This window comes from Sminthopsis crassicaudata, chromosome 4 (genome assembly GCF_048593235.1).
Source record: "Sminthopsis crassicaudata isolate SCR6 chromosome 4, ASM4859323v1, whole genome shotgun sequence".
Classification (NCBI taxonomy): Eukaryota; Metazoa; Chordata; class Mammalia; order Dasyuromorphia; family Dasyuridae; genus Sminthopsis; species Sminthopsis crassicaudata.
In genome coordinates this window covers 477,595,265-477,610,857 of record NC_133620.1, presented here as the reverse complement: position 1 = coordinate 477,610,857, position 15,593 = coordinate 477,595,265, and the positions used below count along the sequence as shown (strand labels likewise).

At 54.8% G+C, this 15,593-nt stretch overlaps 1 protein-coding gene across 4 annotated transcripts in view; it reads left to right on the top strand.

Annotated features, from left to right (window-relative positions):
• The window catches only part of ADARB1 (adenosine deaminase RNA specific B1), a 107,758-nt gene that overhangs the window by 71,019 nt on the left and 21,146 nt on the right, over positions 1 to 15,593 (top strand). For all 4 annotated transcript variants that reach the window (XM_074264527.1, XM_074264529.1, XM_074264528.1 and 1 more), the window contains 4 exons: positions 2,168 to 2,242; positions 7,825 to 8,759; positions 11,990 to 12,104; positions 14,172 to 14,340. In XM_074264527.1, coding sequence (XP_074120628.1) covers positions 2,215 to 2,242; positions 7,825 to 8,759; positions 11,990 to 12,104; positions 14,172 to 14,340 — 1,247 coding nt within the window. In that variant the 5' untranslated portion in view covers positions 2,168 to 2,214. The remainder of the gene's footprint in view (positions 1 to 2,167; positions 2,243 to 7,824; positions 8,760 to 11,989; positions 12,105 to 14,171; positions 14,341 to 15,593) is intronic.

Here is a 15,593-nt window from a genome sequence, read left to right as displayed (position 1 = left end):
AATTGAGAATCCTCTCCAGGGCAGGGGGAGGGGGAGGAGAGCTCTCGTCAGGGCCGGGCTCACCTGCGGGTGACCGTGGGGTCCCAGACTTCTGGGAGCCCAGGCCTGGTAGCTGAACAGCTCTGTGGTGCCGCCAGGAATTCTGGCTCCCTTCCCCCCCTGCCCACAGCTCTGGGGCTGGCTCTGGGCTTGGGATGGAGTGAGATCTCCAGGAGAGAGTCCTCCCCAGAAGCGTGAGGGTCAGAGAGAAAATCCTATACCAGAGTGTTGGGAAGAGCCCGTCCCATGAGCTCTAGGACACCAGCAAGTCCCTCCACATGTGTGAGGCGAGCTGGACCGTGACATGGCCCTTCCAGCCCCTTCCAGCACTTAGAAGGGCCCACTGTGGGCCTGGCTGTAAAGTAAAGGCTGGGACCGGAAAGACAGCTGCTGGGCTTCCGTCCGAAAGGAGGGAGACAACACAGAAAAGGGGCTCAGAAGGGTAAGGCAAGAGCTCATCACTGCAGTCCCGGGAGGAGGCTTGGGTGCTTCCTTAAGCGGAGGCTCTGGGAAGAGGATGTGGATGAAGGATTGGGGGATGGGGACATTTAGGAAGGCAGTGGGAGAGAGGGGGATGGCGGGGACATCATGGCTCTTGCTAAGTACTAAAGAGACGGTTATCTTGGGGTCTACAAGTGCCACAGTGGGCGGGGGAGCATCTGGGCTGGAGGCCCCGTGGCCCTCATGGAAAGCAGCTGGCTGCGCTGTGGGACTGGGATCCCCGTGCCTTCATCCCAAGTTTTCTCTTCCTGGAATTGGGTGGAGGGTCCGGAGGTCATCAGGACGCCGACTCCTGCTGGCAATTGGGCTGTCCCCAATATCTTCAGCCAAACAGCAGTTAGTTCCTTTCTGGCTACACACCTCGAGCTTTCTTTCTTCCCCGTAACATGAATGTCATTGTCACAGAAATAACAGAACTCCAGCCCTGAGAATGGCGGCAGTGTGGGCAGTGGCAAAGCATTGGTTCTGAAAGGGAGGCTCACTAGCATTTGAGGCATCTGCCAAGCTCTTTGCCCTTTGGTCCATTGCCAGCCCATTGAATCCTGGTTTGGGGCTCATGGGATAAAGCTTCCTCTTGTTAGTGTTCATTATTGCCTTAAGAAAATGTGAAACCTCACGTGGGAGGCTTAAAGATGTCTAAAAATGGAGATGTTTCAAGATCTCCCATCATTTTTTATGCTGCGGGGACTGGTGAGGACTCTTGTTTAGTTTTGGTCGACACCTCTTTGGCAAGACCTGGTTTTGTTCTTCTAGACTTTGGAAGAAAATGACTTAGTTCAGAAGAGCGGCTTCTGTGTTCCGCTGCGTTCCGTGTGGCTGACTCATTCTCACCGCATTATTCTAGCACCTGGAATTTTAAGGATTTGGGGAATATGTCAATAGTTACCAGTACAAGGGGCCTACGGCGTGTCCGATACTGAACAAGGGCTGAGGCTGTGGGTGCAAAGAGTGAAACAATCCCTGCTCCCAAGGCTTCGACGTCCAATGAGACGACTGTGGGAGTAAGCATATTCCTAACAACTGTAAAGGGAACTGATTCAGATCCAAGGCAGCTGGGGCTGGGGTGTCCAGGAACTGCTTCCTGGAGAGGGTGGTGCCGGAGCCTCTCAGAGAAGAAAAGGGCTCTAGGGAGCAGAGAGGGTCACTGTGGGCAGCTCAGACGGTCGGGAGGCGATCTGTGGATGACCACAGAGGATCATGGGAAGGACTGCCAGCTGGAACTCGGGCCCTGCTCAGCATCGTGTTTTTAAATGCAGAAAACATAATGAGCATTAGAAAGAGAAACAGAGGGCAGTGAAGATTTAAGCGTAGTTTGTCTCGGTCCGTGCTCTCGGCGCCTCCAGATTGCTTCATGGACCAGGTGAAGAAATCCTGAGTATGCGTCAAGGGCTCCGGGGAGGAAGAGGGTGAAGAGAACAGGAGGGAGGGAGGGAGAGGTGGCGGGGCGAGCAGCCCAACAGCAGACCAGGTCTGAGTCGGGGCATTTCATCATGGATGAGACTTCTCATCGCTACGATCGCTTTATAAATTGCTTTTCTCTCAGATTATAATAATGCCTCCATTGCTTTCTTGTCAGAGGTAACTCATATAACAGATTACTAAGCTCCATTTTCTTGCTGTCTTTCAGACAGAAGCAATCTCCGCCAGTCAAGAAACCAGCCAAAGTGTTTCACCATGGATATAGATGACGAAGAAAATATGAGTAAGATTTAGGTCTCTATACTGTAAACCGCGTGAATTTCCTCAGAGGAGCTTTTGATCTTTAGAAGTAAATACGAGATTAGTTTAATAAGGAAAATGAGTTTGCAATGGTGCAGCCAGTCTGCTTCTAACCACGAATGGCATGTTTCTAATGGTTTTAATGTCTTTTTGCTAACGAAACGATGCTACCTCTTGCCCCCAAAGCCTTCAGATCAAGTCTGAGCACAGTAGAATCATCGGCTCCCACTGTATACTGACCAAGACAGAACCCCCCCCCCCACGTGCCCCCTCCCCCGGCTGTGTTGTCCCAGCAGCTGCTCCCTTGGGGTTGTGAGCAGTGGTAGCTGCCTGGCCTGGGGCAGCCCTTCTGTGTGGGGAGCGGGGTCCCCACCAAAAAGTCTCCAAAACAACGCTTGCACGTAGGGCCCGACCCCCATCTTTTCTTCCGGGAATTAGATCGACAATCCGTGATCCATCTCAAAGCTTCAGTTCTGCCTCCCTAATAAGGGATGGAATAGAGGGTTAATCCGGCACATCCAAAGAGACGGGACTCACCCAAAGCTCCTGGGAGCTGGCGTGGGCTCTGAAGGCCAACCCCAGCTCCTAGCGGCATCTCTGGGGCTCGGTGGGTCTGGGAGTGACCTTTACCTGGACAACTCAGGCTTCAGGACCCCCATCGCTTCACATAAACATGCTCTCGCACACAGGCACGCACAGCCAGGCAGGAGGCTCCAGGGTGTGTATTGTGTGAGTGTTTGAATTGCGTGTGTGTGGATTGTGAGCGCATGTGTGCATCTATGTGAATGTATACGTACATGTGTATGAGGACATGTATGTGTATGAGTAAGTGCTTGTGTGGGGGTTTACATGTGTGAGTGGGTGTATGGGTGAAGGTGTGTGCTTGTGTGTGTGTGTTGGAGGGTGCATGTGTATCTGCAGATGTGAGTGTGTGAATGCATGTGCATGTCTGTCTGCACGTGTTTCTGTGTGTGCACGTGTATGAGCGTGTGTGGCTGCGTGACTGTATCGTGTGTATACAAGTGTGAATGTATGAGTTTGTACCTGGGAGTAGGTATAGTGTGAGTGGATTGTGAGTGCATGTGTATTCTTGTGCGCACGGGCATGTCCGTATGTGTGACCGTATGCATGTGTGTTTAGGTGTGTGTATGAGTGTGTTTGTGCACAGGTGTTGCATGTTTAGATGCGTGTGAAGGAGGTGCAGCTGAGTCACAGGGATGAGACCTATTTTACCAACATCCGAAGAGTTGTAAATGTGCTCACGTTTCCTCCCAGGACGACTACACACATATTTAATAAAATGAACTGAGAAAAGATTGTTTTTCTGTCTGTTGACTAAAAGGAAAAGCGCCCCTCCCATCCAGGTCACCCCCTGCAGGGGGTGGTGAATCCCAGCTGGAGGTCCTCAAGCAGACCCAGAGCTTCCGTGTGCTTCTGGTTCTTTGTTTCTGGAGCCGTCCTCCCAGCGTGCTTTCTAGCCTTGTGCCGAACGATTACAGCCATCAGGACGAGGGAGCCATCGGGCCCTGGAGGCCTGGAGCTCAGCAGCTCCTGGGCGGCGCCTCAGGGCGGACAGTCCTTGGTCTTGCCTCATTGGGCTAGCGCCACTCCAGGTCCAGGAAGAGCAGGAGGATCAAGTCACTGAGCCTGACTTGGGGGCAAAGGATCATTTTAGCAAAGGCCTAAAGGCAGGGAGGAGATGGCTGTCTGCTGCTTGTAGAATTTAGGAAATCAAAGATTCAGTGAGAGAATTTCCTAAAAACAAAGTCCCTTCCCTGGAAGGCTGCGCCCCTGGACTGGGGCCCAGGCAGGTGGCTTCTGACCGTGGGCACAGACTCAGAGTGACCACAGCCAGACCCTCCGGGGGCTCCTTCCAGCAAGTCACTGAGGAGACCCTGGAGGCAGAGGCTTAGTTCAGACTCGGTGAGACCCAGCCCAGCCCCTGTGCTTGCCACCCCAAGGTGGCCCTCACTGGCTCTGGCTCACAGCTGGCCCACATCATGCTGGATCACGTACCCCAAACAGAACCGCTTTGCGGGCCCGGGATCCCACCAAGACTGGATTCTTCATTATTTCTGTTTCCACGAAAGCTGCTGATCTTGACGTGATGTACAGAAAAACAATCTGTGCAAAATTTTCCTCCCAGCTCTTTCCAAAAATCTCTCACCATTTATTGGACACCTTTGGTATGCAAGGCCTATGGCACAGGAGGCTGACTACAGGCGCAAGTTTAAATAATTCTCCCACTGGCCAGAGCCTGGGCCCGAGGACGTGAGGATCTTTTCTGGCTAATGAGGCAGCTTTGGGCTCCATGATACTCCTCCCTGGAGGTCCTCAAGAAGATTCCCTGTGGACTGAGGGAACCAGTGTAGATCTCAGGAAGGGGAGCCCTCAATGTGGCTGCAGGGAGAGGGAATCCTTCTTTGCTCATCCCATCCCCTCTTGGGAGCTGGGCATAGTGTCCCTTGGTCTGGTTCCTCCGGGACAATGTCTGACAAAGCTGCCATCTGGAACCGCCTGGAAGGAGGTCCAACCGAGTCATCTCATTACGCCTCCTCCTTTCTGGGATTATAAGCAGGGTGCTGTTGGTGATTCCCTATGTGCTGGGGCTGCACATCCCAGGAAACAAGGAAACAAGCATTTTTAAAAAAACACCTACTATGTGTCAGGCACTTTGCTAGGTGCTTTACGATTATTATCTAATTCGGTGTTCACAACAACCCTGTGAGACAGAGGCTATTATGATCCCTGTTTACAGATGGGGAAACTGAGGCAAGCAGGAGCTAAGTGATTGGCTCAGGATCACACAGCCAGTAAATGTCTGAGGGTAGATTTGAACTCGGGCTCTTCTGACTCCAGGCTGGGTGCTCTGGGCTCTGTGGCACCCCCCTTCCCTGCTGTTCAGGGGTCCCACACTGTTGTTGCATCAAGCATCTTTCAGGGGTCCTCTCTAGTTCAGAAATGTTCTCTTTCCTGCTTGATGACGTTCCTCTGGGCATAGGATTGGTGTTTGTTTGGGGGTCCCCAGAAGTGGGCAGCCCCCCAACAAGCACCACTCTGCCATTAGGCTGCTCCCCACTTTGCCACAAGCCAGCCCGAGGTCCCCCTTTTGCTCTCACTTTCAGCTCTCTTGAGCCCACCCTTCCAGGAACCCTTCGGACCACCAGAGGCCCTCACTAGTGCGGCCCTGGGCGGGACCTTGCCCACACAGCCGGCCCCCCGGGGTCTGTGCCTCTAAGCTTTGGTGTGGGCACAGGGATGCATGGAGGAGGCTGACCAGCTCCCATGGCAGAGGGAGCTCCGGGGAGTCACCCATTCCTCCCCTCCCTCAGCTGTCCTGGAAGGGCTTTACCGAAGCCCAGATTTGGGGGACCCCAGAATCCCCCCAAGCTCTGTGGAAAGACTTCTTACAGGGGAGTTGGGGCCTTCTGCCCGCTTTTCTTGGCCAGAGACATGGAGGGGTCAGTCGACTGTGCATTACGACGATGAAAATGGCTCCTTAATGGGAATTCCCCACGAGAGCAATCTGTGGGGTGATGAGCTTTGCTTCCCCCCTCCCCCGCTTGGGACCATACTTGGAGGAGGCAGCCTGGCCCTCTTTTCCCTCAGGCTCCTGCCTCGACCCCCCAGAAGATGTACATTGGTCTTTGTCAATAGTCAGGAAGGTGAGCAGATCACAGTGACGGCCTTGGCTTGCCCACGTGGCTCCTTGGGGGCCAGTCCGGTAAACAGCAAAATCATATGAATTGTTTAAGTGTTCATTTCTTCTCGATATAATGCCATGAAAATGGTTGCCCTGCTCATACCCTCCTAGCTCAGCCCTAGTTCCACTCTGGTGGAAAGACCCCCGATCTGAGTGGAGTCCTCTCCCACCCCTGACTCAGGCTTGTGGGGTGCTAGCAAGATGGTAATCAGACTGAATAGCCTTGGCTCTCAACCAGAGCTGGGGTTCCCCGGGGAGGCGGGAGGGCCCGAGAAAGAAAGGCCCTTCCAGCATGGGCTCCAGAGCCATTCCTGCCGCACTGGGCCCTTGATATTCGTGCATGCCGTGCTCTCTGTCCTGTGTCTGTCTCTAAATCTCCATTCTGGCTCTGTTTCTCTCCTTTGTTTTTTGAGCACCAAAAGGAGTAACCTATCGAGCTTTTGCTGGAGGATGTTATAAATGAAAATTTAATAATAATTCCATCAGCTTTGTCAACTGGGAGAAGTGGTGTGTGTGTGCCCCGCGGACGGTGGGTGGGGAAGGGCCCCCTTCAGTCAGTTGGAGCGGCTGCTTAGGATCTGTCCCTGGCCAGCAGCCTTCCCCTTGGCTTAGTTTAACAGGGAGCTTCTAGAAAATGATCAGGATGAATGGATCTGCCCCTGGAAATCAGAGCTCTTGAAAGGGGACGATTGGGAGCTTTGGCCTAGGACCTAGAGTAAGGGTCGGCTTTTGGATCGGCTGACGGAAACACTCCCCCGTTTGGGATGGTTGACCTAGCACGGGGAACACCAGCCCTTGTTCGGAAGGAGAAATCCTGCTCAGAGGGAGTTATTGCATTTTGATATGTCTAAAATGGCAGCTAAAACTTTTATTGTGGATTTTTAGAATATATTGAGACTTTTTTTTTTTTTAAAGATTGGGGGCCTTCACTTTTTAAATATATACCTATTTTAAATCTTTCTAAGCACTTTCCCATATGCTTCATGGTAAATCCTGTCTCAAATTTAACCAGAACAGGAAAAATGAATCACTTCCCCCATCCTTTTAAATAAGCTATAAATAAACTTAGGGGATTTTGTGGATTTTTTTTTCCCTTTTTGAAACCAAAATAATCCTCCTTCTGTCAAGAGCTTAGTGATTTGTTGGGGGGGGGGGCTGCATACCAGCTCTCCATCCTGAGCCCCGTTCAGGTTCCCCCACAGTATTTCTCTGGGAATGTATTCAAGGCTGAGAAGAGAGGCAGAGCGCCACATTTCTCGGGCGATCACTCTGGGGGCTTTGCCCGCGCCGTCTGCTGGCGGGACTTTCCCTCCCAACTTACTCTATTTGTGCCATGGGCAGATGGAGGGCTCCTTGAGGAAGCGTCCTGGGGAGCCAGAGCCCAGTGGTGCTCCTTGGGGGGCACGTCCCCCTCTTCCCTCAGCAGAGCTGCCTGAAACAACAGGGCGTAAGCCAGATCAAAGGAGCCCTATACTTACACTTGCAAGGCCAGTTAGCCTCTGGGGCCCGCTTCCAAAGAGCATCGTGTCTCCTCAGATGGTGGCTCAGGTCACCTTCCCAAGCCAGGCTCTGGTCAAATGAAGCGGAAGAAAATGTAGGCGAAAGCAACTGCCCCGGTGCTAGGGAGCCGCCCTCGCATTCGTATTCCTAATGGAAAGCCGGCCCCCTCCCGGGGTGGTTCCCCCAAGTCTTGCCCCTTACCCCGGGGCCCAGGCAGAGGCGGGCGGGGGCACCTAGACCAGGAGACTCGGGGAGCACACATCACTTACCCAGTTACAAAGAGAGATGAAGGAATCTGTAAATTTTGCATTTACAAGGTCCTACAACGAAGGCGTTGTAAGTTACTCTTTTGGGCACCGCAGGTTCCAGCAGCGCCGAGGTCAAGGAAAACCGCAACCTGGACAACGTCTCGCCCAAAGACGGCGGGGCCCAGAGCGCCGGGGAGGCCGGGCAGCTGGCCAACGGAGGCGGCGGCGGCGCCGGCAGGAAGAGGCCCCTGGAGGACGGGACCAATGGCCACCCCAAGTTCCGCCTCAAGAGGAGGAAGAAGATCCCGGGGCCCATCTTGCCCAAGAACGCCCTGATGCAGCTCAACGAGATCAAGCCGGGCCTGCAGTACAAGCTGCTCTCGCAGACGGGGCCGGTGCACGCCCCGGTCTTCGTCATGGCCGTGGAGGTGAACGGGCAGGCCTTCGAGGGCTCGGGGCCCACCAAGAAGAAGGCCAAGCTGCACGCGGCCGAGAAGGCCCTGCGCTCCTTCGTGCAGTTCCCCAACGCGTCCGAGGCGCACCTGGCCATGGGCAGGACCCTGTCCGTCAACACCGACTTCACCTCGGACCAAGCCGACTTCCCCGACACGCTGTTCAACGGCTTTGAGACGCCCATTCAGGCGGAGGCGCCTTTCTACTTGGGCTCCAACGGAGACGGCGGCTTCAGCCCCGCGGCCGAGTACACCGTGCCCGCGCCGCCCGTGCCCACCGCGCTGATCCAGGCGCCCCTCCCCATCCCCATCCCCTACCCGTCGGCCAGCGGCAAGAACCCCGTGATGATCCTCAACGAGCTGCGGCCCGGCCTCAAGTACGAGTTTCTGTCCGAGAGTGGCGAGAGCCACGCCAAGAACTTCGTCATGTCGGTGGCCGTGGACGGCCACAGCTTCGAGGGCTCGGGGCGGAACAAGAAGCTGGCCAAGGCGCGCGCCGCCCAGTCCGCCCTGGCCTGCCTCTTCCACATGCAGCTGGACCAGACGCCCTCGCGGCAGCCCATCCCCAAGGAGGGTCTCCAGCTGCATCTGCCGCAGGTGAGCACGGGCGGGGTGGGGGGATTCTGGGGCTCTCCCCTCTACTGGGAGCATCGCAGCCCAACCTCACGGGGTAGGGCGTGCTGCAGACGGCCACGGGGCGGGGGAGTGGGAGGGGCCACAGGGCCCGCCCTGATGCCTGGAAGTGAATGATCCAGCAGGCCCTGGGGGGATCCTGTGGGGAGGGTTTCTCCGGCCATGGCGCTGGGCGCTCCGACTGTTTTGGGGCCGGCAGATGCCCCTGATGCCTCCCCTAAGGGGTCCCTCAAAGGGCTTCCCTCTCTCCTGCCCCCCCTCCTCCCCACCATGGGCTCTGTCCCCTTTCACTTCTGAGCTGCAGGTGAGCCAGGTAAAGGATGACATGGGCTTGAGAAGGCTCCCCGTTCTCCGCTCCCTTTTCCATATTGTTCTTACTTCTGAGGGGAAAGTCGGGCCATGGAGGGAGGGTCCCCTGAAGCAGGGGCAGGTGGGGGCAGACCCCCTGCTATTCCCGCGCCCGACTTGGAGATGAGAGTGACTTTGATGCTGGGAGTGGGGCCGACCCCATGCCTCTGGCCTGGGCACCGTCACTCTCAGGGTCCGATGGAAACGTGATGTTTCAGGAGAGAGCCGGCTGCCTCAGCCTCCCCTTCTTGCTCTTTTCCTTTTCTTTTGGCCTCTTGTCAAAATCTCGATTTCCAGTTCCTCGATTTCAGAGGCACCTGCTCTCTGAAGCTCGGGGCTGGCTGGGGGAGGGCAGGTTCTGCTGGCTGGAGGGGGCAGGTTCTGCTGGCCGGGGGGGTTCTGCTGGAGGGGGGCAGATTCTGCTGGCTGGGGGGGGCAGATTCTGCTGGCTGGAGGGGGCAGGTTCTGCTGGCCGGGGGGGTTCTGCTGGAGGGGGGCAGATTCTGCTGGCTGGGGGGGGCAGATTCTGCTGGCTGGGGGGGGCAGATTCTGCTGGCTGGGGGGGCAGGTTCTGCTGGCCAGGGGGGTTCTGCTGGCTGGGGAGGGCAGGTTCTGCTGGCTGGGGGGGGCAGATTCTGCTGGCTGGGGGGGCAGGTTCTGCTGGCCAGGGGGGTTCTGCTGGCTGGGGAGGGCAGGTTCTGCTGGAGGGGGGCAGATTCTGCTGGCCTGCAAAAGCAGGCCAAAGGCCCTCCCTGGAAGCTCCTTCAGACCTAGTGGAGAACCTGGTTACAAGAGGCCAACACAGACACGCAGGGCAAGCTGTGTGTGTGGGGGGGTCGTTCACTGCTTTTCATCCTCTCTGTCTCTCCCTGACCCTTTTCGGAGTTTCCTTGGTAAAGACACAAGTGAGAGACTGAGGCAGAGCTAAGTGACCTGCCTACAGTCCCATGGCCGGCGTCTGAGGCTGCATTTCAGAGATGAGCCAAGCCCAGAGCTTCACCCCCCACACTGCAGCTGGAGGATAAATGGGAAAAGACTAGGGTCGAGGGTACCACAATTGAGACGTGGGGAAGGCTTCCTGGAGGAGGGGGGATTTTAGGTGGGATTTGAAGGCAGCCAGAGAGGTCAGTATGGGAGTGTTCTAGGCCCTGGGGACTCTGGTGCCAAAGATGGCTGGTGTGGAAGTAGCAGTCACCCCAAAGAGCAGCGTTCCCTCTCAGGGGACCCTGCTCACTTAAAGGGGGATCCCAAGTCTCTGGGGGAGCGTGGACCTTTGTCCAGAAGAAGGGGCCTGTTAGGAGCTTAAAGCTGCCCCAGATGCCCTTTGGACCATAAGAGTAAGGAGGCCGTTCTTGGGGACACCCCCGCCATCCGAGGCTGCGTCAGGAGGCCGGGAGCCCTCTCTTTGGGGACTCTCCTTGGGCCAGTGTGAGGGGGTCTCGGGTCCTTCACTGGCCCAGACCAACCTCAGCTCAGTAGAACAAGCTGTAAGTCTTGGGGTCACTCACGCTCGGCCGCCCTGGAGCTCCCGCTGGGCGCAGGGACCACGGCCCCCGAGGGAGCTCTCCCAGAAGCTGCTCTTTCCGAGGTCTGGGGCCGAACACCTTGTGGCCTTTGGGGAAGGAGCCCGGAAGCAGCTGGGCCCATGGCAGGTGTCCCCGCGGGAGCCCCGCCCTCAGAGAGCCTGCTGTGGGTTCCACACACATTGCTTTGCTCCTGCATTGAAATGGCTCCTTTTCTTGTGGCCAGAAAAGCATCTCCTTTTACTTTACTTAAAAAGTCCAGGGGGTAGAGGAAGCAGGCCCCGGAGGCACGAGGCAGAAGTTCCCCCTGATATGGGAGTTCTAGTCTGGGAAGGGAGAACCATTTCTACTCCTGTGGAGGGATTTTGTCACTTCTTTATCATCAGCCCTTCCATTTGGGGGCGTTTGTGCCCCACGCAGGTGGACAAACTGCTCATTTCTCAGCAAGGAAACGGGCATTTATGGAGCGCTTTCTTAGTGCCAGGCGCCCGGCTAAGCCCTTGGTAAAAACGATCTCATTTGACTTCCGCAACCTTACATGACAAGTGCTGTCATTGTCTCCATTTTACAGATGAGGAAACTGAGGCAAAACAAGGTGAAGGGACTTGCCTTGGCTCACCCACCTACTAGGCATCTGAGGCTAGATTTGAACTGGCAGCTTCCTGATCCTACCAGCTGGCTCTCTCCCTCATACCCTGGAATTGCCTCTCCATCGGTTCTTTATAAAACTTAACCTTTTTTGAATCCACAATTGCCCCTTTTCACAGACATGGATCCACAGATTCACTTTTCATGGACATGAATCCACAGGTGCCCCTTTTCACAGACATGGATCCACAGGTGCCCCTTTTAGCAGACATGGAACCATAGATGCCCCTTTTTGTGGGCATGGATCCACAGGTGCCCCTTTTAGCAGACATGGAACCATAGATGCCCCTTTTTGTGGGCATGGAACCACAGATGCCCCTTTTTGTGGATGGGATTCTCCTCTTAGGCCTCTGCCTGCTTCCTGCTGTCTTGGGGATTTTAGCCAGTGTGTCTGGATCAGGTCAGTAGCTGCACCGTGACCCAGGTCTTGGCCACATGGAAGGATTTCTTCAGGTAAAGCTGTGTTCTAGGTTCGATCCTGCCACTTTGGGGTGAGCATCCCTGCTGGCCACGTGGCCTAGGCTTAGCTGGGCAGTGGTCCCAGGGCAGTGAGCAATATTGTCCTCCCCAGCCTGCTTGTCCCCCTTTGCTGGCAGGGAGCAGGGCACAGGGCCCACAGCAGAGACTCTGCACCAGAGGCTCCTGGCACCTAACCGGCTCTTCTGTGGTCCTCAGGTTCTGGCCGATTCCGTGGCCCGCCTGATTGTGGAGAAGTTCAGTGACTTGACGGACAACTTCACGTCCCCCCACGCTCGGAGAAAAGTGCTTTCAGGAGTTGTCATGACGACAGGTAACCGCCTTGTTGGGCTGGTGGAGGAGCGCGGTCACTCTTGTCTGGTGGCCTGGGTGGGGACTGGAAAAGGGCACAGGGGGCAGGGGAGGGGAAAAGGAGGCATTTGTCTGCTAAACATTGGAGCCCCTTCTTTTCAGAGAAGTAAGGGGTGAGGAAGGCTCCTCACAGCATTGGAGACAGAGGAGACAGAAAGAAGGAAGGGAGAAGAAAGAAGAAGGAAGAGAGAAGAGGGAGGGAGGGGAGAGTGAGAGGGAAAGGAAGGGAAAAAAAGAAGAGAGAGAGGGAGAACAGGGAGGAAGAAGAAAGAGGGAAGAAGGAAGGAGAGAGACAGAAGGAGAAGAGGAGGGAGGGAAGAATGAGAGGGAAAGGAAGGGCAGGGAAAGGAAGAAAGATAAGAGAAGAAGGAGGGAAGGAAGAAAAGAAAGGGAAGAAGGAAAGGGAAGGAAGGAGGAGAGAGAAGAGACAGGGAAGATAGACCGGGGTGGAAGGGATAGTGACAACAAGAGAACACACCTTTGAATAAAGGAATATTTTCATTTCCAATTGGGGCAACTTATTTTTGAAGGGATTTCTTTTCTGGTCGAGAAGAGAGGGCACAAGGCTTGCTTAATTCTCCCTAGAAGCATGCACCTCAAGCTCTTCCCCTTGCCTCAGAAACCCCAAGCCACAGATTAGGGAGAGGATGGCCGGTGGGCTGTGAACTGCGCCGGGGAGTTCCCAGTCGCCAGTGGTTCTGTCACTAGCTGGGCCTGCCCTTCTCAAAGTGTCCTGCCAGAACAGCCTCCGGGGCCGGCCCAGTGGGTTTGGCAGAAGGCCATAGGCACAGCCCGCCAGGGCCTCAGTTTCCAGGGCTGCCATTCTGGCCAAAGGAAAACAGACAAGGTGCTTATCTTTCCATCTCTTCAACGGCTACCAAGGCGGCCACGAGCCCCCCCCGTCCCCATCAGTAGCACGTGAACTTGACGCTTCTCCCACTGACTGTCCTCCGTGGGGCCGATGGCATGGGGCAAGCTCGGGCACAGGGTTGGGCCATCTGGGCCCAAAGGGGGCCCAGGATGTCTTCATGCTCTTCCTGTCACAGTCATTTCCTGTGCTTAGGGATTTGGGGGAGCAAAACCAGCCTGCAGTTTCCCTTCCTTTTGCCCTAAGAGACTTCCAGAACTTGTGGGAGCTGCTGAGCCCCTGGGGCTGCCCATTCCCAGAGGAATTTCTTGCAGTTGGCTGAAGGATTTCCGCCATTCTTTCTCTGGTTCTGCCATGGCCCACCAAAGCTCAGGGAAACTTCAGTGACTGTCTCCCTTGGCTGTGGGAGGGGTGGATTTCCTTCAAGGACAGTTCTCTGTGTCCTGGTGGTAGCCACTGGGCAGGGAGAGCTCGGCTGGGGTTTCTTTCCACGCCTGCCATTCCAGGCTGTCCTTGGGGCTTCAGCAGAAGGGACCCCCCCCCCCCCCGCTCTGTTTCTCAGATGGTTAAAGTGGGGAGAATAAGGCCGAGCACTGGAGGAACTGACCAGTTCTCACAGGCCGTGTTGCTTCGGGCCTCTGGAAGTTCAGGGCTCCTCCTACATTTTGGCTCAGTTTTAGGCACTCACCACAAGCCTGACTGGCGGGTAGATGCCTTTGGGTGGTTTCTTCCATCGTGTCCTCCCATCTGGCACCCTGGTGCCATGCTAGCACTTGACCGTGAGACTAGTCACAAAGCCAGGGGAAGCCCCCGACGAAGGTTTGCTCAGTGTGCAGAGCGGGTAGTTGGTGCCTTCCAGCAGAAACCGCTCCCGAGCTCCCCGAAGCGTTCCTCTGAGTGCTGGGAGCCACTCCTTTGCATGGTACTTGCCATCGTGAGGCTCGATGGGCCTTGCCCTACATTGGAGAGGGGCTCTGTGGCACCACGGGGTGCCTTTCAGGGGAACCTGGTCCAGGCCGGAGAGCTGAGGCTTGGCTTGTGGGGTGAATCTCCAGGTCATCCCCTGGAACTGGTCAGTCAGCTGTCCCAGAATGGGCACCGGGGCTGCAGGTGGGCAGGTTGGCGCCAGCATGGACTAACCGGAAGCATCTTTGTTCCCAGGCACGGACGTCAAGGATGCCCAGGTGATCAGTGTCTCCACGGGAACCAAATGCATCAATGGGGAGTACATGAGTGACCGTGGCCTGGCCCTAAATGACTGCCACGCGGAAATCATATCTCGGCGGTCCCTGATTCGATTCCTTTACACGCAGCTTGAACTCTTCTTGAGGTAAGTTCGGGCTGATAAGGCTCGAGAGGCCTGGCTTTTGGGACGTCGTTCCAATCCCTGCAGGAGCCCAGAATGGTGACTCTCGAATCGACACCCAGACTTTGGGCTGCAGAGACAGGCAAATGCAGCTCGGAAGCCCACGGAAGCAGGGTCTGTGGTCCTAGCCCTCCACTGTCTCTCACAGGGCACATTCTTCTGTTTCCTGCAGTGTAGATGTAAATAGGCCCTCCCAAGAGACACCGGGTCTTCATGGAGACGACCCCCTCGGTCCAGCTACCTTATCCAAAGCCAGCGTCCAATTAGATTACTTCTAGAACAACTGTTTAAACTTAGCTTCTGTCATCAAAACAGTTCAGTGCTGGTTATGAGACGGAGAGTCAGTTATGAAAATCAGGGCAAAGACGATATGGGACAGAGAGTTCATCAATATGTGATGAGCCCAAAGGGCCCAGTTCTGGATTCAAAACTCACCATGGGACCCCAGATGCTGAGAAAACTGGGAAGCAACCTTGCAGAGACTGGGTATACACCAGCATGTCATACTGGATGGCAAGACAGGCTCCAGATGGGCCCATGACTCAGACATAAAGTTGACATCATACAAAAATGAGAGGAAAAAGGAAGAGATTCATTTTCAGATCTATGGATGAGGGAATAATTCAGGGCCAAACAATTCAGAGAGAAGATCACAAGACCTTGGACAATTTTGATTACACAAAATTAAAATATTTTTGCACAAACAAAACGAATGTAAAAATAGAAGAAATTTGCAATTAGAGCCTATGATAAAGACTTCATACCCAAACTATATCCAGAACTGAATCAGAATATAAGAATATTTATTAAGAATAAGAGAATAAGAATATAAGAATAAGAGCTATTCTCAAACTGATCAATGGTCAAAGGATATGAATGGGTAGTTTTCAAGGGAAGAAACCTGAGCTATCAACGGACATGTGAAAAAATTATCCAAATCACTAATAATTGGAGAAGTGCAAATTAAAGCAACTTGAGCTTCCATCTCCTACTCATCAGTTGAGTGAAGTTGGCACAAAAAAAGACAACTGCTGGAGGGACTGTGGGGGAACAGGCACATCTTCTGTTGGTGAAGATCTGGATTAGTCCGGCCACTCTGGGAAGCAATCTGGAGACACGGTCAAAGCGTTAGTGAACTGTACAAACATTTGGCCCAGTGTAACCCCAAAGAGATTAAAGAAAGAAGGAAAGGCGCCAAATATAGGAAGATCTAAATA